Raw genomic sequence first — 27,534 nt, 5'->3', positions numbered from 1 at the left:
TTGTATTTAAAGGTCCTTTTGATATGCCCAAAAGTTGCCAAAACATTCATATTCAACATGACAGTTTGCTACCGAGAGTCACATGCCCAACCCGATCTCCCCGCAGATCTTGGACCGAACATGACGAACGATCATATAAACCTCACTCGTCCCAGAAAGGATGAGCAGACTATCTTTTCTATGATATGTCCATAATTGGATGGCAGCCCTTGGTATGTACATGTCAATTCCCTTCAAGAACCCAGTCACTGACTGAAGACAGACGATATTCCGTGGATAGATTCCATGGCACCCTCAACGAACGCCCAGGATCTTGGCCAGTCGGATTCCCAACCGCCGACCGTCGCAGCTTTCTCTCCATCGACGATTACCGGCTCGGCCTTGACCTCGCGCCAACGATCCAGTGTCATCGTGCATCGAAAATCGCCTTTGTTGGTGGCTACACCACCCGCTATCACGCGAGCCCTAGCCTACTCGCACCCGTTCCTTCTCCCCCTGAACAAACTCGCTGGTCTCCTATCATGGACCTCAGGAGACCCATGGCAGAGCTTTCTGCTGGTGGCTTCATTCTGGATGATCGTGTTATATAGCGATGTTGTCATTCTGTGGGCAGGACCGATCCTGGTCGTGGTCGCCTTGATCCTCGGCATGTACGGGCGACGTTACTCGCCTCTATCATCGACAGCATCGACGGGCGAAAAACACAAAAGAAAGCTTGCTCAGGATAGCTCACTGCGTCATCAGAAGAGTCTTGATGAGATTGTTGATACCCTCCGCATCTTCACAACAAGATGCAATATCCTCCTTGAGCCCTTACTCGACCTCACCGATTTCCTCTCTACCCAGCGCACGCCCACATCCGCGACTACCAGACCTGCGCTGACGGCTCTATTCATCCGTATCCTCTTGGTCACTCCTGTTTGGATCCTTCTAACTCTACCCCCGTTCTATCTGCTCACCACGCGCCGCGTCGTCATGGCCGTCGGCACTATCCTTCTGACATACCATTCCCGGCCTGCCAGGGTCTCCCGATCCATTTTGTGGCGGTCTCGAGGAGTGCGTCGGCTCTGTGCCGCCGCGACGGGCCTCTCGTTCGGGGGTATTTCGGACCAACAACAGAAGGCCCAGGCTCAGGTCCAAGCCAAGGGTCAAAGTCAAGGCCTGAACATTTCGACTCGGCGCCGCGGAACGAACGCGGGTGTGCGGTTTACTTTCGTGGTGTATGAGAATCAGCGACGCTGGTTGGGCATTGGGTGGACATACTCGCTGTTCCCGACTGAACGTGCTCCCTGGACAGACGAGCATATGAATCCCGTGTCGGCCAAGGATTCCTTCGAACTACCAGAGGTCCAAACGGGAGATGCCAAATGGCGTTGGGTGGAGGGCAGCGAGTGGCGCATCGAAGGAGCGGACAACTTTAACGGAAAGTCCGACTCGAAGGGGTCAACCGGCGAGGGATGGATTTACTATGATAATAAGGTTGGTTATGTGCTTTCTATGAGGTTCATTGTATCGTTTGCTAACAGATCTTAGTGGAATGACGGACGCCGCGGTCAAGACGGCTGGGATCGCTATACCCGCCGACGCAAGTGGTACCGCGACGCTGAGTTAGCAGAGGTCTCGCCAGCAGGCACCGATGAAGAAAACATGTCTGGACTTGCCAGAGCCCTGTCGAGGGAAAAAGAGTCCGGTAACGCCGATGCACAGAGCATCGCCGCGTCTACCAATTCATCCCATCGTCGCCGCTGGTTCAGCGGTAGCAAGGGCCCAGGAAAAGAGCAGGCTACCGATGACGTTGACAGTGGGCGTGCCACGGGCTCAAGTGCAGGCGCCTCACAGCCTATCAGCATCAACAATCCCCGCCAACATCACCATGCCCGCGAAGGAAGTGTGGCGACTAGTGACAGTGCCAGCCTGCGCGACAAGGACATTGCCAACTCGCAGGACCATCTTGACCGATGGTCGACTAGGGCTGCTGGTGGGACGGAGAGGGCAGAAAGGGAATGGGGACTCAGCGATGAAGTGAATATGGGGCTGAGTTGATTGCGTTTTGACTTTCACATAATATGCGACTCTTTCGTTATGGCTTCTGCGACTTGCTACCGGGGGGTACGATGTTGGATCTGTGGTTGGGGGGTTCCTCTATATCCCTATGGTTTGTAGTATATAAATCGAGGACCTGTGAATCACCTTTAAAGATGTGAGTTCCACCCTGTAGTTGAACAATGTGAGCATCGGACTAGATTGCCTTTTCGGGTTAGTGTTTTGTCTTAAGGTTTAGCGCCTCAATATTTACGCGAGTCATGTCCTCCCTCAAATTCAATAGTATTGAATCAATAGTTCCTATCAGAAGACCTATCGGCCCTTCTTCCTCCCATCCTCTCACCCTGTCCATCATTTTGCCTCCTCTTTGCCCCTATCGCTGTGCCCATGCATCTACGCCTCCCCAAGTGGACACCCGGTTTGTCCCACCCACGAAGGAATCAGCTGGTCCCTATCAGCAAGTTCGGAGCTCTCGACCAAGTGGGGCGACATAGGGCGTTCTGACTATGTAGTGGCGGTTTGGCGCCATCGCTCCACAATTCGGACCTCATTGGAATCAGATTATCTCAAAGGAATCGATCTTCGCTTGAATGTACTTGGCATGGTATGACCATTGGTATCGCCAAGCCTCACACAGCCCCGATATTGTGATCACGAGGAGGCCGTTACGCCAAGTCTAGATAACCCACCAAGTGTGGTGTTTACTGCTTCAAGAAAACAATAACCAAGTTGCCACTCCCCTGGTTATCTTTATTGTCGGCAATGCTTACCTTACTATTGAATAGTAACAGTGGACTTGATACTCAATGGACATTCACTTCATTAACTCCTATACGCAGTAAGAACTATATCGCTGAATCAAACTTCCCCGCTACTAGCCTACTTCTCCTGTGAGGGGTCGAAATCCCCAAATGCATCAATCTCCACACCCCGCATATACTGCAGCGGGGTCTTGAAATTCACAAACCCAATATTAGGACTCGACAGCTCGTATCCCATAATCTTCTGCGCCTCCGGTGCCCAAGACAGCACCTCTTCGGTCGAATTAGCGAGATACGCATTCTCCTCCTGGCGGAAGTATCCGCGCGCAAAGAACATGCCATGCAGAGTTCTGCGCTCACTCTCGGTGACATTAGCGCCACCGGCGTGATACAGTCCGCCCAACATAACCCAGCAATCAGTCGGCTCCATCAGCGCCGGGACAGCCTCGTGCTGCTTGGGCGCCCGGTCAGCGCCCCAAAGGTGGCTACCGGGAATGGCGATGGTGGCGCCGTTCTCGACTGTAGTCTTGACGCCGGGGATCATAAAGGCCATCATGACGTCGGAGCCGACGCGGTAGCCGGTGGCGGTTTGGTCTTCGTGGTCGACGTGGAAGTTCTTGTCGTCGCGGTGCAGGCGTTGGGCTTTGGCGCCGGGGCCGACGTCGAAGGTCATGGCGATTGAGCAGATGGCTTCGCTGGTGTAGGTGTGCTTGGTTTCGCCGTAGAAGTTCGTGGTGGTCTTGTCTACGAACTTGGAAGTGAGAGTCTTGATGAGCGGGTCGACGATCCATTGCTCTCGGGCTGTCTTGCTGCGGCCGACGAGATTGGAGCAGCGTCGAGTCTCGGGTGGGAATAGATCGCCCTGGTTGATGTTAGATGTGGTTCTTCAGTGCCTAATCCGAGGGGAAGTTGATGACTTACCTTCCACGGCTTGTCCGCATCAATGTAGGGCTTTGTTTCTGCATTGACCTTCTCGATGGTCTCGAGGTCGGTGAAGTTCTTGATAATAACGCAACCATCTTCGATGATAGCTTGAATGATAGCGGGCACATCAGTGCGCTCAATGCGCTGGACGATGGGTTCTTTAACGGCCATTGTAATTTATACGAGATTGTAGATGTTGTGATGACCTTGACTGTGACTTGAGAGCCCTCTTAAATAATATCGATTCCTCTTCAACTGCTCTATATCGTACGTTCACCTGATTACCCTCATCGAGTATAAGAACCCCCCGATATCATATCCGAGGTCTTACCTGGCAGGTGGAGCCGTTGTCAAGCCCGGCGTTTTTTTCTCCGCATTTTTGGCGATAACGGCCGATCGGGTCTGGGGCTCTGGGAGGATGAGCAAGATAGCGCCGAGCGGGGAATCAGTCTATCAGATCGATTACCTGACAATGTGACCAATGATCTCGAGTCCGATTATCACTCCATTGTGACTCTCGTTGCTTCCTCCCTTTTGCATCAGGCTGTTGATCCCGGTACACCATGGCAACACGGACCCAGAATGAGAACTCTTGTCTGAACTGTCGCTCCAGAAAGGTGAAATGCGACCGAGTCATACCCCAATGCTCACCATGCAAGAAACGGAAGCTCACCTGCGAGGTGCCAGTGGCGCCGCCTCGGATGCTGTGGTTGCGGCCGCGGTTGAAGGTTGGTTCTGACGATGAGTTGGAGGACTTGCATGCGCGGCGGCGGCCTTTGTTTGCGGGTATGTCGTCACCTTACGTGGGTAGGCACTTTGGATCAAAGACTTACAATTCATACTGGAATAGCTCAAGACCTAGCTCACAATGCTGCCGACTTGTTATGCATCGCGGGCGACAGCTCTGTCCTATCGATTCTCGACGAACTAGACCGGAAGACCGAAGATATCGAGGGGGATGAAACATTATGCAACGGACCATTTCACGTCTTCCAAGCCAACGATATGCGATCACCCACTCCGTCCAATTCTCTTATAGATATCTTCGACTCAGAGCTCTGGGGTTCTGCCTTGACAAACGTTAGCAACATGCTGGAAGCCGAGGGCGAAGACGATTCACTCCAGCGTGGAAATGCCTCCGAGCCCCTCGCTATGGAAGACGCCATTCTACAACTCGATTCATTTGATCTGGACGGAATCGACTTCTTATATCCATCAACTCCTGCGACCCTCAAGCAAGCCTTGCTTCCCCTTGCATCTTCTCCTTCCCGCGCATCGGCACTGGACTTGGAGGATTTCAGCATGCCAACTGCCAAAATGCTTCTCGACCATTACCGGAACAATATGGTGGCCTTCTTCACTCCAGCCCGGACTGAGGTGAAGTCACCATGGGAAGCCATCTATATCCCCAGCTTGCTCAGCACAGTGGGTGAAATCGGGCTCGCCGGCGACAGCAGTAATGCAAAGGTCTCCCTGCTTTTTGCAGTATTTGCAATTAGTGCGTTCAGTCTAGATGGAAGGTCGCCCTCAACAGGACCTGCGTCCCAAGACTGGAATGCTCTTGGAGAGTTATATCGCGAGAGGGCGACTAGACGGTTGAAACTATCGTTGGCGGACTTGTCTCGCAAGCAAGCAAAGAAAGAGAAATACAAGGATATATTGATGGCTCTTCTAAGTATGGTAACTATCAGTGTAAGTTTTGACGATGTCCTTTCGATAATACCCTTGCTAATCTTCTGACAGGTGGTGAGCGGGAAGATGGGGAATGCAGCTCATTACCTACGAGACGTTGAAGAGATCATCAACCTCCATGGCGTACAAAAGGTGTCTCGATCATCGAAAGTCCGCATGCTTCACAGTATCTACCTTTACCTCCGCGTTCTGACGGAGCGTGCTTCCACCATCGAATACCGATCTCAATCATCCACTTCCACGAGCTCAAAAGATCCCACCTTTACATCGTCGGCTCAAGAAATTGTCAAATGGGACAGCATGATTGGATTTGCTCCATCGTCACCAGAATCCGGTGTAAATCTAGATTCCGCCTCGAGCCCAGCATCTTGCAAGTCGATGTTCGAGGAAATATACTCCGTGCCCCAGTCATTATTCAAACTGATTCTTCAGACCACGCATATGATAGCGATGGTTGAGAAGCAGAAGAGAACCGGGAGACCACCCAGCATCGATCACGATGCCTTTGCGGCTGAAGTCAAAGATCTAGAAAGCAACATCTGCAGCTGGGAGTACGTGCTTCAGGAGGACTTGGGATACTATGCTCACACTCCTCTGCCTGGAAGAGAACTCTTCCCATACCATCTCGTACAAGCCGTGCATAAGGCGTTGATTGTCTATTTCTACCGCTGCGTGAGAGACGTCAACGCTGCGATATTGCAGACCCACGTTCAACAGATAATTCATCACCTTTCGGAATATGACAGAATGAAGCAAAAATACAAAGACCAGTCTGCTAACACTTGTTGGCCCGGGTTCATCGCGGGATGCGAAGCTCTCGATCCGCAGCTCAGAGAGCAGATCGCTGACTGGCTTAAACGATCCGGCCAGTCGAATGGCATTCGCATGTTTAATGTGGCTTTGGAAGCTGTGCAGAAGGTCTGGCAGGCAAGGAGCCATCCGGGAATGCAGAACACTCCGTGGAATGAGGTTTTGGCGCAATTTAGTGAGTTGAGGGTACTTGTTCTAAGTTAAATAATGTGTACTTCATTTTAAATAGGGGTCCTGTAACAATCAATTGATCAATTGCTGCCGATAAGTACAGAATCACGAAGCCTTGTATCCATCGTGCGATATAGCCGACTCCCACTGCAAGTAACCCTGGAACTCGGCGAACAGACTCTCCTACAAAATTGTTAGCCACGCATTTCAAATTATCCATAACATGGCGAATGTCAGAACTTACCGGATCACTGGTATTGTCATAAGTAAACCGCGCAGCCTCATCGTCCATGTACAACTTCTTGCGACCAGCAGCTGCTGCCGCATCAGCAACCAGTTGAATCTGGCAGCTCTTCTCCATCAGCAGAAAGAGATAAGCGGCCTCATCCACAGTCCCGCCAACAGTCAAGAGACCATGATTTCGCAAGATAATCCCCTTCCCACCACCCAGGCTTTTCGCCAATGCCTCCGATTCCCCCTCCTCCAGCACAACGCCCCCAAACTCCCCATAGACACTTTGCGCGCCGCCGTAGAAGATAGCAACATCTTGATTCAACATCTCCAGGGGCTGAGCAAAGGTCGACCAGGCCTTGCCGTACGTGGAGTGAAAGTGGCATGCAGCGTTCACATCCGGTCGAGCTTTATGGATAGCGCTGTGAATGAGGAATCCGGCAGCGTTCGCTGGACGAGACATGTTTCCGCCCACAGCCTCGCCTTCTTCGTTCACGAGGATCAGGTCAGACGGCTTAATGAGACCAAAGTGAAGACCGAGACTGCAAATAATCTGCATGTTAGCATAATTCTCTCGTAGACATTTTCACGTCAATTGGCCAACTCACGGATTCGTCCAAAACAGATGGGGGTTTCCAGGATCGCGCAGGCTGATATGGCCTGCCATTCCTTCCACGAAGCCATGTCTAGCAAATACCCGGAAGGCACCGGCCATATGGTTCAACATGTACTCGCGTTGCTTGTCGACATTCTCAAATTTGGGGATGCCAGGGAGTGGAGTGCCCTGCGACAACGCCGCAAGACCAGTAGGTTTGGTGGCAACGCCATTGTCCACAGAAGGAGCCATTGGTATTTCCGGTTATAGTGTTTTAGCGATGGCTGATGGCTGATAGTAGTATTTATCTGATAGTCTAAAAAGACCAAGAAAAGATAGGGAAAAAAAGGAGACAAGATTCCCAATATGTTTCTCTTGAGAGAGGCCATCTTTTAGGGTTTCGTGCTATTTACTCGATAAGCGCCTTTTTCCCCACGATAAGAAAGTCGGAGATTGCGGGGAAAGCGGTTTAGGAAGGCGAGGCCGAGCGAGATTGAGAGATACTACAAACCCCTTTGATAAAGCGATTTTAGTCTTCCCCTCTCCTATCTTTCCCCCCATATCTATCTCAGGAATCAGGATCTCTATATATTGCTCTCGGTTCATGGTTACGGGGTCAATTGTTCATTTACCTTCCATCTTTCTATCCTCCATTACTACCCCATCATGGAGGTCAAACCTAAAGCTCATAGTGTTGCCGATGAGATGGACAGCGAGAAGCAGGTTGCCTCGAGCCCTGCCTTGTCAGTTGGAGAAGGGGATGTCTTCCGCTCAGAAGAGAAATACGGCTCCCTGCACCGAACATTGAGTCCACGAATGATTCATGTATGTTGAGTCGATGGGTCGAGTCATTGAACGTGGGCTAACATCTCCGCAGGTCATTTCTTTGGGTTCCAACGTCGGCAGTGGTCTGTTCATCGGTACAGGAAAGGCATTGGCCAACGGTGGCCCTGGAAGCATGTTCTTGGGCTACCTGATCGTTTGTGTCGGTGTCTGGGCCAACTTGCAGAACATTACCGAGATGACTATTGCCTTCCCCACCTCTGGAAACTACGTCGACTTTGCGGATCGCTGGGTTGACCCTGCTTTGGCTTTTGGCGCTGGATTTGCCGAATGGTTGGGTGAGTCCCTACTAGCCCCTACATTGTCCGGGGTTAGTGGATACCCTGTGGAGATCTCGGGCTAACCTCGGCTCAACACAGGTTGGACGGCTGTATTTGGTGCTGAGGCGGTCTTCTTCGTTATCTTGGTCAATTTCTGGGCTGGGGGTGCTGTTCCAGATGCAGCTCTGCGTACGTTATATCTATTCACACAGAATCGTTCCTTTCACTAATCGTCTGGGGTCCAAAAGTCAGTATCTTCTTGGTTGGATGTCTCGTCGTGTTTCTCATGCCCAATAAGTTCTTCGGGTGGCTTCAATACTTTGGCTCACTTGTGAAAGTGGCTTTGTTCATTTTCATTGTTATCATCTCTCTTGCCATCATTGGAGGTGCCGGACCTGAAGGTTTCCCCCGTGATGGAAGCACCTGGACCGACTTGCCAGCCTTCAAGAATGGCTTCGGAGTGAGTGCAAGACTGAGAGTTTTGATTTATCGCGCTTAATGCTCACACTTCACTCCTAGGGTTTTGCCAATGCCGCACTTCTCGCTATCTGGGCCATCGGTGACCAGGTCTTCATTGGTGTCATGGGTGGTGAGGCTGCCTCGCCTCGTTTCTCCATGGCCCACTCAGCAAACTTGGTTCCTTGGCGTGTGGCTGTCTTCTACTTGGTCTCCACTGTGTTGGTTTCCATCATCGTGCCATCTGATGATAACCGCCTCCTCGGCGGCTCCGGTGTTGCTGCCTCTCCCTTTGTCATCTCAGTTGAAGATGCTGGTATCAAAGGTATCCCTGACCTCATTAACGCTTGCATGATCGTCGGCATCATTGCCATTGCTCTGGAATGTATTTTCCTGCCATCTCGAATCCTGCGAACAATGTCCTTGCAGAGACTGCTTCCCGCTTTCATCGCCAAGGTTGATGAAAAGGGTCGACCACGATGGGCGCTTGTAATCACCTCTGTTGTGGCTGTGATTCTGACATACATGAGCTTGAGCTGTACGTCTACTTTGGTTCCCCTACGATTGATCTAACTCTCGGAGAAAATACTAATCAAGCAACATAGCTGGTGGAAACGAAGCCCTTAACTGGCTCATCTCCATCACTAGCGCATCCTTCTTCACCAACTGGGCCATCATTGGCTTTACATCCTTCCGCTTCCGAGCCGCCGTCAAAGCCCAGAAGAACCCAGTATTCGAGCACGAATTCGGCTGGAAGTCCAACTTCTGGCCTCTCGCGCCGATCATGGTTCTCAGCATTTCAGCCCTGCTGTTGGTTTGCGTTCTTTACCTGAGCATCGCTCCAATCGTACGTGGTTCCCATATCGAACTCACTGGCTTTTTTGTCTAACAGTCTGGTCATATAGGGTGGTGGCGGTTTCGCAGCATACAACTTCTTCTCATATACCATCGGCCTCTGGCTCATTGTGGGCTCGACTATCGCCTACAAGCTCTTCTTCCGCACCCCCTGGAGGGATCCCGCAACTGCCGACTTGGTTACTGGCCGTCGGCAGTTGTCGACCCAGGAGATCCAGGAGCTGCAGGATTATTATTCCCGTCCGTTCTGGCGCCGCCTGGGCACATATCTTCGGTTGTGGTGAAGGGGGGTATCTATACCTGCGATCCAAGGTCGATGTCTGATCTTATATGTTTGACAATATAGCAATATGTATCGGGAGGGTCAATTCAACTTCCATAGGCCTGGTGGGCTGTCATATCCATAATTTAAACAACAACCTATCCTGGGGATTATACCTACTAGGTAGATAGCATATTATATCAATCTTACCAGGATACCCTGAAACAGGACAAATTGAAGCCCGTAGTTATTAGATCATGAGTACCTGATAATTGCTCTCCAGTATATGTGCACGAACCTATGTAATCTTCACAGACCCCCTGAGGTCGTGCCATTTATCTCGCAGAAGCTTCGTCTGGCTCAGTCATTTACAGTGAGAGACAATCACACGGAAAGTACTTTTTTGATTTCTGTCGTACATGAAGCACAGATACCACATCCTCGGCTCAGTCTCACCCTCTCTTCTCCATCTCCCTCATACTGTAGAGAGCAACGAGGACAGCCCTACACTTGACCTAAAATGTTATTCTATTGCTATCCCGATGTACCCTCGGCCAACTCCAGCCGCACATCTCATTGACACAGGATTAGGTTCAAGCAATGGCCAAGCCAACACAAATCCACCGCTTAGTTGGAGCGGACGAAAGAGAACTGGCCACCTGAACCCTGGTTGTCGAGGATGAAAGTGCCCTTGGCCTGGGCGCAGACAGAGCCGTCGCCGTTGTGGACAGTCTTGGTACCACACTGGGCAAGGGGCTCGTACTGGACAAAGCCGGCCTGGCCAGGAGACACGGTAAAGGTCTGCGAGCTGCCGTCGGTGACGGCGATGGAGTGACTGGTCTCGACCGACGCAGTGAAGACGTCAGCCACGCCGACCGAGATGCTGTATGAGTCGGTCACGGTAATGGATTGGGTCAGCTGAACAGCGCAAGACTGGCCCTGAGCGGGGCAGCTGATGAAGGCGGAGACACGTGCGCCCTGAGAAAAGCAAGTTACGCAGTCGTCGCAGGTGACGGAAGTAGAGCCGCTGCAGCCGTCGCGGCGGACGATACTGTTCTCGCGGCGCTTCGATATGCTCTCGCGCTTCTTCTGGACCTTCTTTGGCTCCTCAACGTCAGCCTTGGAGACGCTTGACATGGGCTCGATGGCGGCGACCAAGACGCCAGAGGGGATGCCGGCCAGGTTGTTGCAACCGGTCTGGTCGCACTCGGCAACCACAACGTCGAGGGCCGGGGTGACGGAGTCGTAGCAGCCAGACTGGTGGAAGATACCCTGCAAGGAGCCACACTGGATGTGCTGGTCCTCCTGGGACTGGGGCAGCTGGAAAAAGGCGATGCCGTTGGTGCCGCCATCAACCGTGACCTGGACGTGGCCGCGGGGGTCGTCGTTGGGGAAGAAGTTGTACAACGTGCAGGTGTTGACGCCCACAGGGGAGATGTCGATGGTAGGGCCCGTGGGGCTGGAGCACGAGCCGCCCTGCCAGACAGCCTTGATGGCGGCATCAGCGCCGCATGCAAAGGCGGCGAGGGCGAGGATGGACTTGGTCATGGTGGAGGGGGAGGTGGAGGTGGATGACTGTAAGTGATTATCGTTGGAGTGATCTGCAGAAGATTGACTGTTGATCAACAGGGCAGTCCCCACGGCTTCTTATATACCTCTTGACCTCAAAGCGAATACCGGAATTCTCACTTCAACCAGCTTCCGTATGCTAGTGCTGACTCCATCTCCATGACAAATACGCTCAACAGAAAACACCATGTCGTGTTAGGCAGCAAAAGGGCTCAATGGAACTTGGAAGTTATCTTTACCATTTTCCCGTTCGGGAAAGGTCGGGTAACATCGTTTGAGAAGACGATCTGTCAGCAATGTTGACTTGGGGCCAAACTTACATAAAGATCGGCATACTATGGGGGCATCGATGCTCCGGGGTTGGTGGACTATTTCCTTAAGTTCCGTGGGAGAGTAGACGCTGTCTGACAAGAAGGTGGAAGAAATGGAAGGATCTTCTCGAAAGGCTAATTTCTGCGTGTTCACCTCACTTAAGGCTAAACATGAAGAAGAGTATTGCAACTGTCTCGTATCACTGAGTGATTTTGACTCAGTTCCAGACTTATTTGCTGGAGAACTAAGAGAATGTGGCTGGCTAAGAACTTCGTCATCACACGAGTACAGATTGTCGGGTGTGAACACTTCCGGAGTCTGTCCGTCGGGCTGTTGTTGGAAAATATCATCCTTGGTGAGGAAATGGTATGTCGACTGGTTATTCAGGATAGATATCGTCTTTGTTCCGTCGACTTCTTCAATTTCCGTCATGAACCTCTCGTGCTCGTCATCAATGGCCATGGTCGCGAGCATCTGTTCTGGGCCATGCGAATCATCGTCGTCGGGGCCTCCCTTTTCCTCTGAGCCTTCAAATTCGCTCAGGAACAATTGAAAGTCCGGTGGTGTGGCTGACTCGCCCGTCGCAAAGAAGTGCTGCTCGCAGAAGTTGCCGACAGATCGTTTCCGTTCGTCTCCGGTGTGATACTTGGACCAACATCCTGGTTTCCCGCAGATATAGCATCTCTTCTGACGAGGTCCTCCATTTCCTTGTCGTGCTCCGCGGTATCCTCCTCGTGGTCCCGATTCACGGTTCTTTCCGTACCCATAGCCTCCCCTGCCCTGGCTGTAGCCCCCGCGGCTGTATCCACGACCTCTTCCTCCGTATGTGCGGTCAGTCCAATGATGATCGTACGCGTCGTATTCCTCGGAAGCTTGGAATTGCCCGGAATGTGGTAGAATGGTCGCATTGGCAACTGCTGATCGCAGCTCCGCCTGTAGCCCCTCCAGCTCGCTCGATGGCCTAAATAGGCAGAGTTTGCACTCCTCGACGCCTCTGCAAGCATTGATGATCTGGTTCCGCAGGCTCCTCTCCGACTGGTCTTCTGGTTTCAATCCATGTTGGATCTTCTCGAGCGTGTCGAAAAGTATTTCGAGACAATCTGAGCGCGACTTGTCCAAATTCTGGGCGATGACCTTAGGGAATGTAGTCTCCTCCCTATGGTGGTCGCCCTCTGTCTGTTCTCCTCCATGCCAAAGCGCTCTCTCGTCATCTTGACCATCAGGGGAAATTCCCTCACTTTTCCCCCAACCTTTGAGACGTAGAAATCCCTCGCCCTTCCTGCGAGCATCAACCGGAACGCGACGCCGAATTGGTGTTCCGGTAAGACAGAGGTCCAGGTATACAGCAACCTGAAGGAAATTCAAGGCACCGACATACCAAAACTCCGTGCATTCGCTATTATGCCTGTTCCCTTCCCGGGTCAAACGAACGGCGATTATACCGATATACCTGGGATCCTTTTGCAATATATCGATGGCCTCCCTTTGACCGTTATTGCAGAACATACACCAAGAAAAAGCTGGCAGACAATCTGTAGGGAGCTATTGGAAATATTGTTCGTAATGGTGATCTGGGAATACTTAATGAGGACGTTAAAACCAGGAGCCACATTGTGCGTGAGGGCAGGGGGAATGGATCCAAGGTGACCATTATCGATTTTGCTCTATGCAAATTCCGTCAAGATTACGAAGATGACTATGAATGGGATAAGTGGAAATCGTACGACGGCGAAGAGGGGGCAGTGGGATAAATCATGGGAAGGCGTTAAAAAGGTGGATTTGCTTACCGTCTATCTGATCGATATCAGAGCTATTTGAGGAGATTCAGAAAGGGTGAATGAGTGAACGCCGGAAGAGCTGGACAGAGAGAGAGCATGAAAGCTACCTCACGGACAGGGCAGCTTTTTTTCAATAGCTTCTTTTCTTTTGACGGATAACATAGTATCAAGGCTTGTCACTTCCATTTACTTCTGAGTTATATTGCAGCACGAGTGACGACCGTTGTTTATCGATAATATTCTTTGGGGCATCCGTTAGGTAGTCCCTATTCTACATGCTTGATTTAATCTATCGTCTTTTCTATCCACATAACTACATCTGAATGGATCTCACCAAGCGCCACAAAAAGCAGATATTAGTGGCACTTTCTACACTGCCTAGCCAACGCCAAATCATTTGATTACATCGTGAGCAACCAAAGAGTCCTGAAAAGGGCCGAAATCGAAAGCACGTGTGACACTGATCTCAATCGGGGAATGCCAGTAAGATATCCAGGATAATAAGCGAAGGTTTTCAAGATCACATGAAGACCCACGAGGTTCCGGATCTGTTGATCTCCGGGCGCAATCACCTGGGCGAGACACGCTGTAACCGCAAATAGAGGGAAGATCTCCATCAGCGCACTATGGGCGGATACCAGGCGCAATGGGAGGCCGTCCAAGCTCGCGCGGTGCTTGCGAGGGTTAGCATTGTCGTAACCCGCTGTTCTGGCCATGGCTTGCCCGGCGATGGACAGAGCGCCACTGCCGGCGAAAGTCCAGAACCCGTAAAGAAGGGCAAGCGCAGGGATTGCGCGATCAGATGTTATGTCACCGCCAACCAGCCTGAGCATGGTGGATATGGCATTTTGAATGATGCCATTGGGTGCTGTGATTGCAGATGCGAGAGGTGCGAATATCTTTGGCCTTGTTAGTGCCAAGTGGGCGGGTCGGTCGATGTATCAGAAGGGCTACTCACTATGAACAATGGGCCAGTTGCGGTAAATAAGATGCCGGATGGGTTGTTTCTGGTTGATGGGGTTGGAGGTTAGTGTATGCTTCTGAAATAGGAGTACAAGGTCATGACTCACACGCCGTTGGGCATGATCTTGACCGGGAGGAATGGTAGATGAGACTTGGGATAGAGGAACGAATGATTCTTGGAGACAGTGTCAGACAGGGTATGCTCGGTTGAGTCGGTCCTTAACTAATAACGTGGTAGGTCGATAATGTTGAGTCGCTGACTACCCGTTGAATGGTTGACTATCCGTTGAGTTGTTGACTATCCGTTGAGTGGTTACCAGCTTACCAGGTACCTAAACCACATACTCAAAGTGTGGATCCTGTGGGGAAACGATCCTCCCCTAATTGGTCGTGTTACGGAGACTAACCCCTTTTAAGGTTAGTCTCCGTAGGTAGCATGATTCAGGTATGTACCACGGTTTCAGGGTTGCCTTACAAGTTACCAAGGGACGTGTCTCAATCGACTGGTGTTCCTGGTGAAGGATGGAATAGCGGAAGGGGGATGATATTGTTCCTGATGCGAAGGAATTCCAAAAGGATGGAAGAGGAAGAAGTATATGTAATGTGAAGAACAGACGGTTGAGTCCGAGTGTAGCTAGCCAAGGGAAGGAGCACTCCATAGCTACCTAGAAGGGAAGGAGTGAGCACGGCAGAAGAACATTAAGAGAGAGTTCTTCTGCGCAGCTTTTCTTTCCTTCTTCCCTTCTCCAACTCACCACAGGATCATCTCATCTCTTTCCTTCATTTTCCTTCTGGCTTGCAACATGTATTAGAACACGAAAGTAGGAAAAGTCCATAGTATTTCTGTAGTTACCGACTACCCCTGAGAATACCTAGTAAATCATGTCTGATTCAAGTCTTCGTTTCACTTGCTCTGGCGTGCTCTTGTGTGATAACGCACATCTCAAGGATAGTCGTGGATTTATGCGCTTTGTGTGAGTCGTGACGGTGTAAGCGAAGCGCCTACTACCGGATCGTAAGTTGTTGTTGATGAGAATTGAAACACAGGTACGGAGGACATTAAGCACAGTTCTGAGTTTACCTGGAATACATGATAACAGAGTCACATGACCGGCACCACTCTCACAGTAAATCGACCCACCATCTTTCAGGTAGGTTCACCATTCGTCACCCGCAAGGCAGATGAGTTAGGAGTGGCACTTCTTATACCGACTAGCCCCAGAAGCAACTTCACTCTTGAACCGCCCGCCCCTGTTCCAGAGACTTTGCAAGATACGTCGAGCCTGCTGCCTCGCAGAGCATCAGGCAATTTTCTCTCATCACAGTGGATTTCTCAAGACAACATCTAATCACGATGACGCACGAATCCGAGTTGTTACCCCGCCTGCAGATCTAGAATATACTCATACTAATAATTTCAGATGTCCGTATGCTGTCGGCAATGTGATCAAGTTTCACGTAAAGACGCCAGGTGGATTGGAGGCAACAGCAGTTGCTGAGATCATCAAAGTCTTCGAGCCGTTCACTCTTTCCTCTGTGGTGCTTGTTCGGATGGCCTGCTCCTCTTTAGGACTGGAAGGCGACATGATTTTGAAGCTCTTTGATCGGCGATTTGCAACGCAGCTTCGGCAAGACGAAAAGATTCGGCCCTGGACCCCAGACATAGAGACTGAGTACTATCAATTTATCCTTGATGGCGGTGCAGCAGAGTTTGTTACTCAGCTCAAGGAAGAGGAAGACAGTGACGATGAAGACAGTGACGATGAAGCCAGTGACGATGAAGCCAGTGACGATGAACACAGTGACTATGAACACAGTGGAAATGGACGAAACTTATCTTCATAATCACATGTTGGATCTGTACAAGACAGAGGTCCAGGTATCAGCAACCTGAAGGAGATTCAAGGCACCGACATACCAAAATTCCTTGCATCCACCCTTATGCCTATTCCCTTCCCAGGTCAAACGAACGGCGGTTATACCGATGTTCCTGGGATCCTTTTGCAATATATTGAAGGCTTCCCGTTGACCGATGTTGAGCAATATGCGCCAAGAGAAAGCTGGCAGGCCATCTGTCAAGACGCCATTCGAATTATTCATCGTATCGGTGATCTGGGAATACTTAATGAGGATGTCAAGACAAGGAACTTCATTGTGCGTGAGGACGCGGGGAATGCTTTCAAGGTGACCATGATCGATTTTGCGCTATGCAAATTCCGTCAGGACTATCAAGATGACTATGACTGGGATAAATGGAAATCGATACAGGACGAGGAGGGGGCAGTGGGATATGTCATGCAAAGGCGTTTAAAAGATGGATTTTCTTACTGTCGTTCTGCTCGATACGAGAAGCTAGATGAGGAATTCAGAAAGGGCGAATGAGCCTTCACCGGCCGAGGGTGGGCACAGGGAAGTAGACGCTTACGTACCAAGTCTCCAGAGTCCATACAATAAGGATTTCCAGTGGAGAACTACAGATGAGGCTCTTCGGTGAGAGCGTAGGCTGATTGGCTCGGGTGAGCCGCAGCGCACCGCAGTGGGGTGGAGTACGGCATGACCCAGTGCCCAGTAGGCCCTTTCGATTTTTACTACATTGCTATTTTGCGATTCTGTCACTTTGTGTATTCGATCATGTAAGATTACGAGTGCTAGTCCAAATCAGGTTAGTCTATTTTGTTCCATGATCTATACAATGCACCTCACCGTCGCAAACCTCTTCCCCTCTTCACCAATCTCCCACTCTCCCTCCGTGCGGGTCAGTTCGCTAACCCCATCGCACCAAGGACGCTCTCGTTTCCGTCAAAGACGTCCTGGAGGTCGCGCTCGAAATCGTCGTCCTGCTGGGAATGATCAAGAATCTCGCCAGGAAGATCTTCAACGCTATCAGGGATCTGTTCCAGATGATCTGGAGGAATCGACAACAGCAATGGGAGGAGAATACTCGGCGTTTTTGGGGCCAATGGGTTCTCTCTCTTACTATCCTCTGGAGCTTCCTTCAATCAATTTCTATTGAAAAGCAGCAAAACCTTTTTATAGAATCATCTTCTACAATAAATAAAATAACCAAACTACCTTTTACTTGCTAGACGAGACCGAGTTCGACGTGCTGGAGGTGTACCGACATCTGTAGGTTCCAATCGCTTCCTCTGAGTTGACCTTATCTGCTGCGGTCGTACAGACTTAGATGCAGGGGCAGGAATTGGCACAGGCGCAGGAATTGGTGCAGGCTCCCAATTCAAAGGCCAAATAAACTGAGGACTAGCTGCCCGCTATTTTAGCCCCATTGGCACTTCCTTTGCTTGTCGTACGACCTCTGCTTCTGCTATAGAAGCAGAGGATAGATCAAATGGCTCCCCTTCAGGTGGTGGTTTACCCAAAGAAATGACATCAGGATGGAATAAAGGCTCTCCTCCATCATCAGAATCACCTCGAGCAACTGCATCATCAATCCTTTGTATATGTGCCCTCATCTCTGCCTCGGTCATGAAGTATTTGCGATGCGTACGAGGACGAAATGGATGTTCACGAGGTTTTGCAAGAGTTTCAATATCAATAGCCACTGGCTCAGAGGCGTCAAGATCAATGATTGATACCTCTGACTCTGGAGCAATTGGTGCCTGTGGCTCAGGAGCATCTGGTGCTTGTGGCTCAGGAGCAATTGGTGTCTCCAATTGCAAAGCAATTGGCGATGCAGGTCCTGGAGAAATAGGATCTGATTTGATCTCTATCGTACGAGGCTTCTTGTCAAGAATGACATAGATCTTAGCACGTTTCTCTCGCTCCACATAATCAAATTGTGTATACACCCTTTATACGTTGAAGATCTTGTTTACGTCGTTGTAATAAATCAGGACGCATCAATCGATAAACATCAAACAAACGTTTACCACTGAATAGATATCCTTGTCTTCGAATATGTTCCTGAAGATGGACTTTTCCGAAGCCTTCAATCCGACCAGTTCCAAGCTCTGATTCAAGAATAGTAGTGATTTGTTCGATTTCAGCTTCTTGGCTTTGATGGTCATCTGTTCGACGTCGAAATCCAAGATGAAGTCGTATTCTTTGGACCGTACGATGACCAATTTGAATCCCTTCATTGCAGAGGACTTGGTGGATATGAGAATCGTCAAGACCTACTTGGAAAAGTAAGGTTTGGATCCGTTTTCGAATTTCCAGGTTTCCAATTGTCTTTGGAGGTGCATTTTTAGCAATGCCCCATGCTTTGAGGCGCTTCCTCGTCGTACGAGGAGCGATTTTGATGGTATACTTAGTCTTCTTGTAATTTTGTACAAAGCTGTTGTATTGTTGCTCGATTGGTAAAAAAATGGGATGATATCATCCTTGTGAGACTCAATATCAATTATTTGACGAGGCATGATGGTGTGGTAAATCAATAATAGTTAAAAAACGGTAATTTATAAACTAGTTATTTCTGTTAACCATTTGAAGACCATGTTTTAAATTTTGACTATAAGGTAATAACACTCTTGAAAAACAGGTATTCTGTACTAATAGTCTTTCAAATGGTTATAAAAAATACCATATCTCCGGTAATGGAGCAAAGCAGTATTCCTGGGTATCAAGACCCTCCAAGCCAGCTATGCAAGAATAATATCCCACCCCAGCTCCTCGACAATATCCAACCAATGAACCTTTTCCTGACCTATTCCAACAACTTCAGCATCAGATATAGCATCCCGTCTCGCCCACAAGATCCCCAGCAACTCCTTCGCACGCCGAACATTCCCAATGCCAAAGTTATCCTGCAACTTTCCCAAAGAACGAAGCACAACTTCTCGATCCGCTACATTGTCCGTCTCACAGCCGCAGATAAATATTGGAAACGTGAGCGCAGAGTACTCGCAGTGGTCCCCTAGCGGGAAAGTCTCAATGCGAGAAAGACAGCGGTAGACGGCGAGATTTTTCGGTGTAGAGATGAGAGGGGTCAAATCGCGTAATGTTGAGAAAGACGTATCCTCCGTCTGAGTGTCCAGAGTGACGTCGTAATTCAAAATAGCATCTGCACGGTTTCTGCTGATGCGTTCCAGGATGGAATGTAGGTAGACGAAACCTGCGTCGCGGAAACATTCCGCCACGAGTTGAAGGCGGGTTAGGGTTGCAGGTGAGGTTCCTGGTTGAACGATAAATGGGGGTGAAGTGTGAGACCAGGTGAGGAGGGATTCGTTTCTGTGATGGTGTGTTGGTAAGTGCATCACTGGGAAGTTTGAGTTGCATTTAGATTTGCGTGCCGGGGAATACATACATGGATGCAACACTGAGTCGAAGAGCTAATGTATTAGCCTGAAGAGAAGGCAGCTCTGCGATCCGTGCACATAGTTTGAGAAGCTCTTCGGTGTATCCGATATATATGTCCAATTTCGGGACACCGATATCGCTGTCGACAACAATATCTGTGGAAGTGATGCGATTGTAATTGGTGATCCGGGCTATATTGTAGGCATACACAAATCTATATGTCACATTAGCATTTGATGAACGTGGGGATCTGGATTGCTGAACATACAATCCACGCAGGAACTCTGCTGCCTCTCGATCCATTGAGGCGAATCCCCCACGCGAAACAATCAGACGCTGCAATGCGTTGAGGTGGACAACCCACTGCTTGACGCTGCCACGTACGATTTCGTATTTGCATAGTAGACCAACTGCAAGCATGGCATCATCAGACAACGGCTCTGTTGAACACCGCGCCAGTGCTGTGCGAAGACCGTTGAGTGTTCCACCGTAGTACTTGACCGCAGCTGTATGCGCACCAAAGCCTTGAAAGCGGTTCGCTAAGTGGAGAGCAGAGACGGCACATACGGCCTTCATCAGCAGAGGCGATGACATCGCCCTAGGAATTAACATTGAGCGCAGGGGATTGTCGTCGCTCTCCAAGTTCGCTAGCAGTCGGGACCCTTGTTCCATGTGGTATTGAAGGTAGTGAGTCTCCTTGGTTGAGAGATGACCAATACTGCCTTGGGGCTGTGGGATCATCACGAGAGTGCCATGCGAATCGAAGCCCTCACTGGAATTATGGTCTTCTGTCTCCCGTACCGGGCTTCCGGCCGTCTCATATGCTCCATTTTCGAGAGGAGAACTAGGAACAGACCAATTCAAGAAATTAGCTGACCCAGGAGACAGACGGGTCTCGAGCCACGCATCCGAAGACGGTGACGGCGCAGACGAAGGTGTTTGAGACAAAGAAGACGCACTAAGCCGTCGTCTCTTCGGTGTTTCCATTTGGGAAAACACCTGTGCCGATGGACCCAATGGCTCTACCCACATTGAGCCATAGCCCTCGCAGGTCCGGCCTTGCTTGAGGCAATTGTTGCAGCTAATAAGCACGATTTAGTTACGGAAGTCCAAGTATAGTCGGCGCACGAACCTTGGCTTAGCCTTATCACAGGCCTTGCGCCTTTTCTTGCATGTAATACATCCAGAGCGAGTCCATGCCGTGCCAGTCTGGCGTGTCCTACCCTTCTTTGGGGCGGAAGTGGGCTGGCTCGGCGCGAAAGAAGACGACTGCGCCGATCCATTCGGAGTAGCAGCTTCCATAGTGTCAAGGAGTCACTAGATGATGTGGCGATGCTATCACAGAGACTAGTAGCCGCATGCTTACTGCAATATCTGACGAATCCAGACAAGCATGCGCTCTTTACCCATTGAACCGGTTGATTTTATCATAGCGTTATCGATAGCCATTTACGCTAGCCTGATTGGGATAATTTCACGCTCTACCCCACACTCACGTGACATGCCGATTTGGATTGAAGATCACGTGTAACTGTACCCCAAATCGTCCCCTTGACGAAATTTGGGCCTCAATAGAGGCGGAGTGAAATGATGTCCTCTGGATAGACATAGGGTTATATAGCCCAGTAGCCCTTGTAAAATTCATTTATTTTTCCACCTTGTACGTTGAGCTTCAGTCCATTTTGGCCTTATCTTTGCATGTCGAACCTCCGCTTCGTACTCCAACGCCCCACTTGCCCTTGACTGGTTCCCGTCCCAATCTGGCAAGTCCATCCTGACCTTATGTAACCAGATAAGATTCTCCGGGGGTCTTTGCGACGATCATGGGAAATGTATTTAAGCCCATTCATTCGGCCTGCTTCTCCCATAAGTACCCTCTCTGCTTCTTCGCTCGGCTGCCCTAACTTCCCTGTGAGCTTGTACGGCCTGTCCGGTTCACTACCATATCTCTCACGACTAACTCTCGGACAACGTCTATCTACCACACTGTGAAGATGGTGACCAGCCACCGCCCTCACCCATTCGACCCTATCACGCCGGAGGAGATCAAGCTCGCTGTCCGCATCCTTGAGGCTGGCTTCCCCGGTGTACCTCTACGTTATAAGCGCATCGATATCAATGAGCCTATCAAGAACGATGTGATCGCATACATTGAAGCAGAGCGCCTACGACAGCCGCTGCCCACGCCCCCTGCTCGTCTTCTCTATGTGCTCTTCCATCGCCTCGATACCAATGCATTCTACAAGGCCATCCTCAATGCCGACAGGCGGAGCATCGTCTATGCTAAGGAGCTTCCGAAGGAAGTACAGGTAGGCAAAGCACTTTCTTAATTGCATACAATCGGATCAACTAACGAAATATTGCTCTACAGGGTCCCATTGATATTGACGAAATTGCCGCAATCGAAGAGATGTGCCTGAAGCACCCTGCAGTACTGGCTGAGATCGAGAAATTGCAATTGCCCAAGGGTGTCACCGTCTGCAATGATCCTTGGATGTATGGGACAGACAGTGACAACGAGGATCGTCGTCTCTTCCAATGCTTCATGTACATGGTCGAGGTGGATCACCCCCAGAACAACCACTACTCCCTGCCTTGCAAGTTCTCACCAGTTTTCGACGGTTTCACCCATGAGTTGATCCGTATGGACTACCTTCCCGGTGGATCTGACTTCGAGATCACCGCTACCCAACCCTGGAAGCCTGTGAAGGCAGTCCAGTATGCACACGATCTCTTGGACGAGCCTCTCCGCACAGATCTCAAGCCATACATTGTGCAACAGCCCGAAGGACCCTCTTACTCTGTGGACGGCAACTCTGTCTACTGGCAGAAGTGGCGCTTCAGAGTCGGCTTCAACGCTCGTGAAGGCTTGGTCATCTATAACGTCACATACGATAACCGGAACCTTTTCTATCGCTTGGCTGTTTCTGAGATGACCGTCCCCTATGGAGGTAAGCTACATTCAAGCCTAATCACTGCACTGGATCCCTCGGGGAGATTTGGAATGCGAACGGGGAACACGAGACCTGACTAACCTGAATATAGACCCACGTGCTCCTTACCACCGTAAGCAGGCATTCGATGTTGGCGACACCGGCTTCGGTATGAATGCCAACCAGTTATCTCTTGGATGCGACTGTCTCGGTCACATCAAGTACTTCGACGGTTACCGCAACGATTCCAGGGGCAACCCATTGCTGTTGAAGAACGTGGTTTGCATGCACGAACAGGACAACGGTCTGCAGCACAAGCACACCAACTATCGATCCGGTGCTGCTACCGTTGTGCGCAACCGCCAGCTGGTTCTGCAAATGATCTGTACCATTGCCAACTACGAGTACATCTTCAACTACATTTTCGACCAAGCTGCCAACGTGGAACTAGAAGTCCGTGCCACCGGCATTCTTTCGACTGTTCCATTCGACAATGAGAACGGCCAGACCGTCCCCTGGGGCACAAACGTTGGCCCTGGTGTCATGGCCCCCTTCCACCAGCACATGTTCTCTCTGCGTGTCGACCCCGCCATTGACGGATTCAAGAATACCGTCTACTACGAAGACAGCGTTCCCATGCCTGAAGACGAGAACAACCCCTACCTTGTCGGCTATGTGTCCGAGGGCACAGTGATGCGCACAGCCGGCGCAGCCAACACCAGCATCGATCGTCACCGTGTCTTCAAGATCCGCAACGACAACGTCATCAACCCAATCACATACAAGCCCGTTGCCTACAAGCTCATGGCAGCCCCCAGCCAAATGCTCCTAGTCAGCAAGAACGCCCACGGCTTCCGCCGTGCCGAGTTCGCCACCAAGCCTATCTGGCTCACTAAGTACCAAGACGATGAACTGTACGCTGCAGGCGAGTTCACGAACCAAAGCCGTCGCGCCGAGGGCGTCGAGACCTGGGTTCAGCGTAAGGATAACACCGAGAACGAAGATGTCGTCCTTTGGCACAGTAAGTATTTCCCCTCTCCATTCTGTCCGTACTATTATCGCTAACAGCCCCCACCACAGCCTTCGGTCTTACTCACAACCCTCGCATTGAGGACTTCCCTGTCATGCCGATGGAGCGTATCAGCGTCATGCTCAAGCCTGACGGTTTCTTCAACAAGAATCCGGCTCTTGACGTCCCGCAGTCCTCGCAGCTGTTCAACAAGTCCTCGCAGCATCCTGAGGAGACAGCTGGCTGCTGTTCTGGGTCTTCGTCTGCTGGGGCCAAGGCCAAGCTGTACAAGCGCATTGACTAAGTCCGCTTTTCTCTTTCGGAACCTGTAGATACACGATACCCCGTCCATGGTTCAAGCACCTATCCTTTGGTTTCGGAGGGTGTCTTTATATAATTTTATCTGGCGATTCTGCTTTGCTTTTCTTAGGACTCGGCTCTTTCTTGTTCAGTTGAATGGACATAACGATTTTCATGAGCTATTATCTTTCAATGGAACCTGGGGTTTTGATCGGCTATTTTACTGCTTGTAGAATAAGTTGAGATTGATGCCAGTTCAGCACAATAAAAGAATAAAGGTTGCTTCATAGTTATGTCCATAGATGCATTATTATGCGAGGAAGATCAATGTATATCGACAGGGAAGTCATGATCATGCGCAGAGAAAATGGGAGCAGAATACCAACGGAGGGTTTATGAAACGCCGAGCTGAACAGAAACCGAAATGAAAAATAGAACAGCGCATAGATGTAGAGCAGATGGCAGACACCAAATGACGAAATCTCGAAATCGATCCAAGGAACAAAAAACAGATTGCAAAATTATTCCTCCATAAATGACCCGCCAGCACAAGTACCGTTACCGACGGCCCGAATCGGAGTTTTGAGACGGCACATGGCTCTCAAACAAATCCTCAAGGTACGCGCTAGGAGCCCGACCCAGCGGCGCCTGGTTGAGATTCAACGAACTCGTCGAGGCGCCTACATAAGAGTGGCGCTGATTATAGACGCCAGTAGGGGCAAGGGACGGCGACGAGAGACCAGCAGTGGGCGAGTACAAAGGGTCTCCGCTTGGGGCGGGGTTGGAGCCGCTGGCAGCAGCATAGTACCCAGCAGGCAGGTATGTCGAGGCACGGTTCCCTGTGCTCCCTGGAGCATTCAGACTGGCATGCGATCCAGTCGGGCCGGCTGCGGTAGGCGAGAAAAAGAGGCCGCTGCCTGCGCTTGCGACCCGGTTGGGCTTGTAGCTTGCGCGGGTTGCGGCTCCGAGTTTGTCGAGCGAGACGTCGGCGGTCGGTGCGGTCGCGTAGGGTGTTGATCGCTTTTTTCTGTTTCCGCGGAGGAGACGCTTGGATTCTGAGGCGTGCATTTCGGCGGCGCGGCGAACGGAGCGGTTGACTGACCATGCGACCATTGCGCGCCAGGCGAGGAGGGTGAGACCGATTAGGCCGAGGGCTGCGCCGACGGCGATGAATACTGTGCCTTCTGGTGCATTGCTCTCTTGCATGTATGGGGCGTTCGCTGTTGGGGGTATTGTCACGATGGCAGCGGCAGTGTTGGAAGAGGATGTTGATGTCGTTGTCGTGGAGACCGTTGATGTTGTACTTGTGTCGGTCATGGAGGTGGAAGACGTGGAGGAGGAAGAGGATGTGGTGGAGGTGGTGGACGTTGTGTTCTGATCCATGGTTGTGCTGGTGGACGAGGAAGAGGTGGTAGTAGAACTCGACGTTGTGGAGGTGGAGGTGGATGAGGTGGTTGTCTCGCTCACGCTAGAGGTGCTTTGAGTGGTGGTAGTGGTGCCCGGATCGTCGACGGCCTTGGCGACATCGGTGTCCGGTGAAGGATCATCTGCCGGTACAGCAGACACTTGAGTAGCGATGGCAAGTACCAGGAGAAATAACAAAAAGAATGAGGACTTGGCTTTCCCAAGCCCTGGCGGTAGAACTCGCATGACTGTGTAAACAAAGGATCAACCGGTTCTCCACCAAAGTGCGGGTCACCCGGAGTAGATGCCGATCCCAACGAGACTGAAGTCGCTTATGTATTATTGATTCCTACCAGGCCACCAATGGAGCACACCTCAGCAGGGACGTGAGTATGAGGTATTGGATGATAATTTTGAATGAGACGGCAATTTGTTTCTAGAGCGAAACTGGCGGGCTGATGCTGGACTCTGGTTACAGGTCACGGATGCGCAATCGACAGATTTGTGAGAGACGTGGTGAGACGGGGCAATCTCCTGAAGAACGAATGACTATGTTGAAGTGAGGCTAGCGAGTGTCTCAAATTGCCCACAAGAAGAGTCCAATAATGGAAGCGAGAACTGAAGGGAAACGAAAAGACGCCAACGCTAAGGCGACTCATGCCTAAGGCAGGACCAAGACTGTCACCTGACCAAGAAAAGAAGGTATGCATTTACATTGGCAGAGCTAACATTCAGATAAAAAGACCCTGGAAAGATATGTTGTATCATACATGGGAAGGAAGATCCCTAAAACCCCGCAAAAAAAGATTTAAAAGAAGAATCAATCGCAGCAACTGAGATGCATTCCAAATGAAACTACTGAAGCAAATCCTATACTTACTGTGCCTTCTTTTGCACAGCAGCAGAGGTATCCCTCTCAAACGCAGCATAAGGAGTCTCAAGGCTGCTCAGGGCGTTGATGCCAATGTACAAGATTGCCAGGAACAGGAAGGTAGCCATTAGGCCCATGAAGATGCCTGATGATGTGTTAGTAAAGCGTACAGGGTAAATAGTATTGACACACAAACCTGGAGTGAAGAATTGATAATCATTGAACAGTGAAGTGTCCTGCTTCAATGAGCTCGAAGCGCTACCGTGTGCGGAGTAGTCCCGCTTCAGCTCCATGTGGGCCGTGTCTGGGTATGAATCTCCGGCTTCATAGATAACGGAGTCCGTCTCGGGGAACTCTCTCGGCGAGGTGATATAGATGATGGTATACGTTGAGGAAGATGGGATGCGATCAACGACATCGGCCAGGAAGCCATCTAGCGGTGTTAGTTAAGCAAATGCATAGATGCACAGCATACGTACCGAATCCAGAAAGCTGCTGTGCGCGGTCTGAGCCCAGCGACAGCATGGGGAACTCCATGTCGATGATCCGAGGGCCAGATTCGAAGTATGAGGGGTAGGATCCAGCTTCATAATGTCAGCTGCAATGCCCTTTCAAATATGTCATGTCCGTCATTGGCCACCAGAGCGACTTACAAGAAGCATTAACGGCGGTGATTTGGGCCTTGCACTTCTCCACCAAGAGGTTCTTAAACTCCTTGGGTTCTACCAGACCAGTGACTTCGTTGACGCTCATCTTAGATCGGATGGTCCTGTCTTTCCCGAGCATCTTCGCACCCAAGCGGGGTGCCGACTTGCGCGTCGCGAAGTCGGAGCTGTGGACACCGGGTTGATAAACGACGACATAATAATCGGACGGACAGGTGCTGAGGGATGAGGAAAGGTTTTCGAGGAGCTTCGCTCCTGTCTGGATGTAGGCGGAGTTCGTCAAGACCCTAAGGGAGAGCGTTAGTTCACTGCGGCAAGCGGCGTCCATGGTTGCAATCGAGCATACTCTGAAGTTGAGGCTAGGAAGAACGGCGAAGTGTCTCTGAAAGCATTTGCGGCAGCTGCTCCAAGGGCCAATAGCCCAAATTTGCTGAAATGCATTGTGTTTATCGTGGGGATGGATCAGGTTGGCGATGATGTTGCCAGCGGGAGGTGTCCGACTTGGCCTCGGAGGCGGTCGAGAATCCCCGACCCGCTTGAGCTTTCATATCGACTTTTTTTTCGCCGGCCA

General features: G+C 50.6%; 14 protein-coding genes across 14 annotated transcripts; 6 read left to right on the top strand and 8 right to left on the bottom strand.

The window, feature by feature from the left end:
* Positions 1 to 199: 199 nt before the first annotated feature.
* Positions 200 to 2,043, top strand: N7515_009809 (PEX28-32 family peroxisomal membrane protein; the record flags this gene model as incomplete). Its single annotated transcript, XM_056670552.1, has 3 exons — positions 200 to 212; positions 263 to 1,479; positions 1,534 to 2,043. The coding sequence occupies 3 exons, from the start codon at positions 200 to 202 to the stop codon at positions 2,041 to 2,043; spliced, it is 1,740 nt and encodes a 579-aa protein (XP_056516925.1).
* An 879-nt stretch (positions 2,044 to 2,922) lies between these two features.
* Positions 2,923 to 3,899, bottom strand: N7515_009808 (phytanoyl-CoA dioxygenase family protein; the record flags this gene model as incomplete). Its single annotated transcript, XM_056670551.1, has 2 exons — positions 2,923 to 3,666; positions 3,726 to 3,899. The coding sequence occupies 2 exons, from the start codon at positions 3,897 to 3,899 to the stop codon at positions 2,923 to 2,925; spliced, it is 918 nt and encodes a 305-aa protein (XP_056516924.1).
* A 392-nt stretch (positions 3,900 to 4,291) lies between these two features.
* Positions 4,292 to 6,434, top strand: N7515_009807 (Zn(II)2Cys6 transcription factor; the record flags this gene model as incomplete). Its single annotated transcript, XM_056670550.1, has 3 exons — positions 4,292 to 4,514; positions 4,579 to 5,420; positions 5,472 to 6,434. The coding sequence occupies 3 exons, from the start codon at positions 4,292 to 4,294 to the stop codon at positions 6,432 to 6,434; spliced, it is 2,028 nt and encodes a 675-aa protein (XP_056516923.1).
* Positions 6,435 to 6,506: 72 nt separating this feature from the next.
* Positions 6,507 to 7,479, bottom strand: N7515_009806 (Class II aldolase/adducin N-terminal; the record flags this gene model as incomplete). Its single annotated transcript, XM_056670549.1, has 3 exons — positions 6,507 to 6,584; positions 6,646 to 7,174; positions 7,241 to 7,479. 3 exons carry the CDS (start codon positions 7,477 to 7,479, stop codon positions 6,507 to 6,509), a joined length of 846 nt encoding a protein of 281 aa, XP_056516922.1.
* A 414-nt stretch (positions 7,480 to 7,893) lies between these two features.
* On the top strand, positions 7,894 to 9,925 carry N7515_009805 (Amino acid/polyamine transporter I; the record flags this gene model as incomplete). Its single annotated transcript, XM_056670548.1, has 7 exons — positions 7,894 to 8,052; positions 8,105 to 8,348; positions 8,430 to 8,519; positions 8,543 to 8,790; positions 8,850 to 9,324; positions 9,392 to 9,633; positions 9,692 to 9,925. 7 exons carry the CDS (start codon positions 7,894 to 7,896, stop codon positions 9,923 to 9,925), a joined length of 1,692 nt encoding a protein of 563 aa, XP_056516921.1.
* A 605-nt stretch (positions 9,926 to 10,530) lies between these two features.
* On the bottom strand, positions 10,531 to 11,451 carry N7515_009804 (uncharacterized protein; the record flags this gene model as incomplete). Its single annotated transcript, XM_056670547.1, has 1 exon — positions 10,531 to 11,451. The coding sequence occupies one exon, from the start codon at positions 11,449 to 11,451 to the stop codon at positions 10,531 to 10,533; it is 921 nt and encodes a 306-aa protein (XP_056516920.1).
* A 1,596-nt stretch (positions 11,452 to 13,047) lies between these two features.
* On the top strand, positions 13,048 to 13,535 carry N7515_009803 (uncharacterized protein; the record flags this gene model as incomplete). The annotated part of the gene is made up of 2 exons (XM_056670546.1): positions 13,048 to 13,275; positions 13,323 to 13,535. Coding segments are annotated over 2 exons (441 nt in total), but the record flags the coding sequence as incomplete, so codon positions are not given.
* A 428-nt stretch (positions 13,536 to 13,963) lies between these two features.
* N7515_009802 (MAPEG family protein) lies at positions 13,964 to 14,646 on the bottom strand (the record flags this gene model as incomplete). Its single annotated transcript, XM_056670545.1, has 3 exons — positions 13,964 to 14,461; positions 14,521 to 14,569; positions 14,633 to 14,646. 3 exons carry the CDS (start codon positions 14,644 to 14,646, stop codon positions 13,964 to 13,966), a joined length of 561 nt encoding a protein of 186 aa, XP_056516918.1.
* A 761-nt stretch (positions 14,647 to 15,407) lies between these two features.
* N7515_009801 (uncharacterized protein) lies at positions 15,408 to 16,907 on the top strand (the record flags this gene model as incomplete). Its single annotated transcript, XM_056670544.1, has 3 exons — positions 15,408 to 15,499; positions 15,947 to 16,341; positions 16,405 to 16,907. The coding sequence occupies 3 exons, from the start codon at positions 15,408 to 15,410 to the stop codon at positions 16,905 to 16,907; spliced, it is 990 nt and encodes a 329-aa protein (XP_056516917.1).
* A 374-nt stretch (positions 16,908 to 17,281) lies between these two features.
* Positions 17,282 to 18,622, bottom strand: N7515_009800 (uncharacterized protein; the record flags this gene model as incomplete). The annotated part of the gene is made up of 3 exons (XM_056670543.1): positions 17,282 to 17,416; positions 17,834 to 18,304; positions 18,413 to 18,622. The coding sequence occupies 3 exons, from the start codon at positions 18,620 to 18,622 to the stop codon at positions 17,282 to 17,284; spliced, it is 816 nt and encodes a 271-aa protein (XP_056516916.1).
* Positions 18,623 to 19,123: 501 nt separating this feature from the next.
* N7515_009799 (Zn(II)2Cys6 transcription factor) lies at positions 19,124 to 21,083 on the bottom strand (the record flags this gene model as incomplete). Its single annotated transcript, XM_056670542.1, has 4 exons — positions 19,124 to 19,712; positions 19,789 to 19,995; positions 20,050 to 20,862; positions 20,914 to 21,083. The coding sequence occupies 4 exons, from the start codon at positions 21,081 to 21,083 to the stop codon at positions 19,124 to 19,126; spliced, it is 1,779 nt and encodes a 592-aa protein (XP_056516915.1).
* Positions 21,084 to 21,775: 692 nt separating this feature from the next.
* Positions 21,776 to 24,027, top strand: N7515_009798 (uncharacterized protein; the record flags this gene model as incomplete). Its single annotated transcript, XM_056670541.1, has 4 exons — positions 21,776 to 22,090; positions 22,153 to 22,732; positions 22,827 to 23,735; positions 23,795 to 24,027. 4 exons carry the CDS (start codon positions 21,776 to 21,778, stop codon positions 24,025 to 24,027), a joined length of 2,037 nt encoding a protein of 678 aa, XP_056516914.1.
* A 554-nt stretch (positions 24,028 to 24,581) lies between these two features.
* Positions 24,582 to 25,673, bottom strand: N7515_009797 (uncharacterized protein; the record flags this gene model as incomplete). Its single annotated transcript, XM_056670540.1, has 1 exon — positions 24,582 to 25,673. One exon carries the CDS (start codon positions 25,671 to 25,673, stop codon positions 24,582 to 24,584), a length of 1,092 nt encoding a protein of 363 aa, XP_056516913.1.
* Positions 25,674 to 26,303: 630 nt separating this feature from the next.
* Positions 26,304 to 27,404, bottom strand: N7515_009796 (Ac45/VOA1 transmembrane domain-containing protein; the record flags this gene model as incomplete). The annotated part of the gene is made up of 5 exons (XM_056670539.1): positions 26,304 to 26,443; positions 26,495 to 26,731; positions 26,778 to 26,882; positions 26,952 to 27,250; positions 27,310 to 27,404. The coding sequence occupies 5 exons, from the start codon at positions 27,402 to 27,404 to the stop codon at positions 26,304 to 26,306; spliced, it is 876 nt and encodes a 291-aa protein (XP_056516912.1).
* Positions 27,405 to 27,534: the final 130 nt, after the last annotated feature.

The sequence above is a fragment of the Penicillium bovifimosum genome (assembly GCF_028826915.1).
Source record: "Penicillium bovifimosum strain IBT 22155 chromosome Unknown utg000008l_segment0_segment0, whole genome shotgun sequence".
NCBI lineage: Eukaryota > Fungi > Ascomycota > Eurotiomycetes > Eurotiales > Aspergillaceae > Penicillium > Penicillium bovifimosum.
Note: the sequence above shows the minus strand (reverse complement) of the source record. Positions and strands in the feature narration are given on the sequence as shown.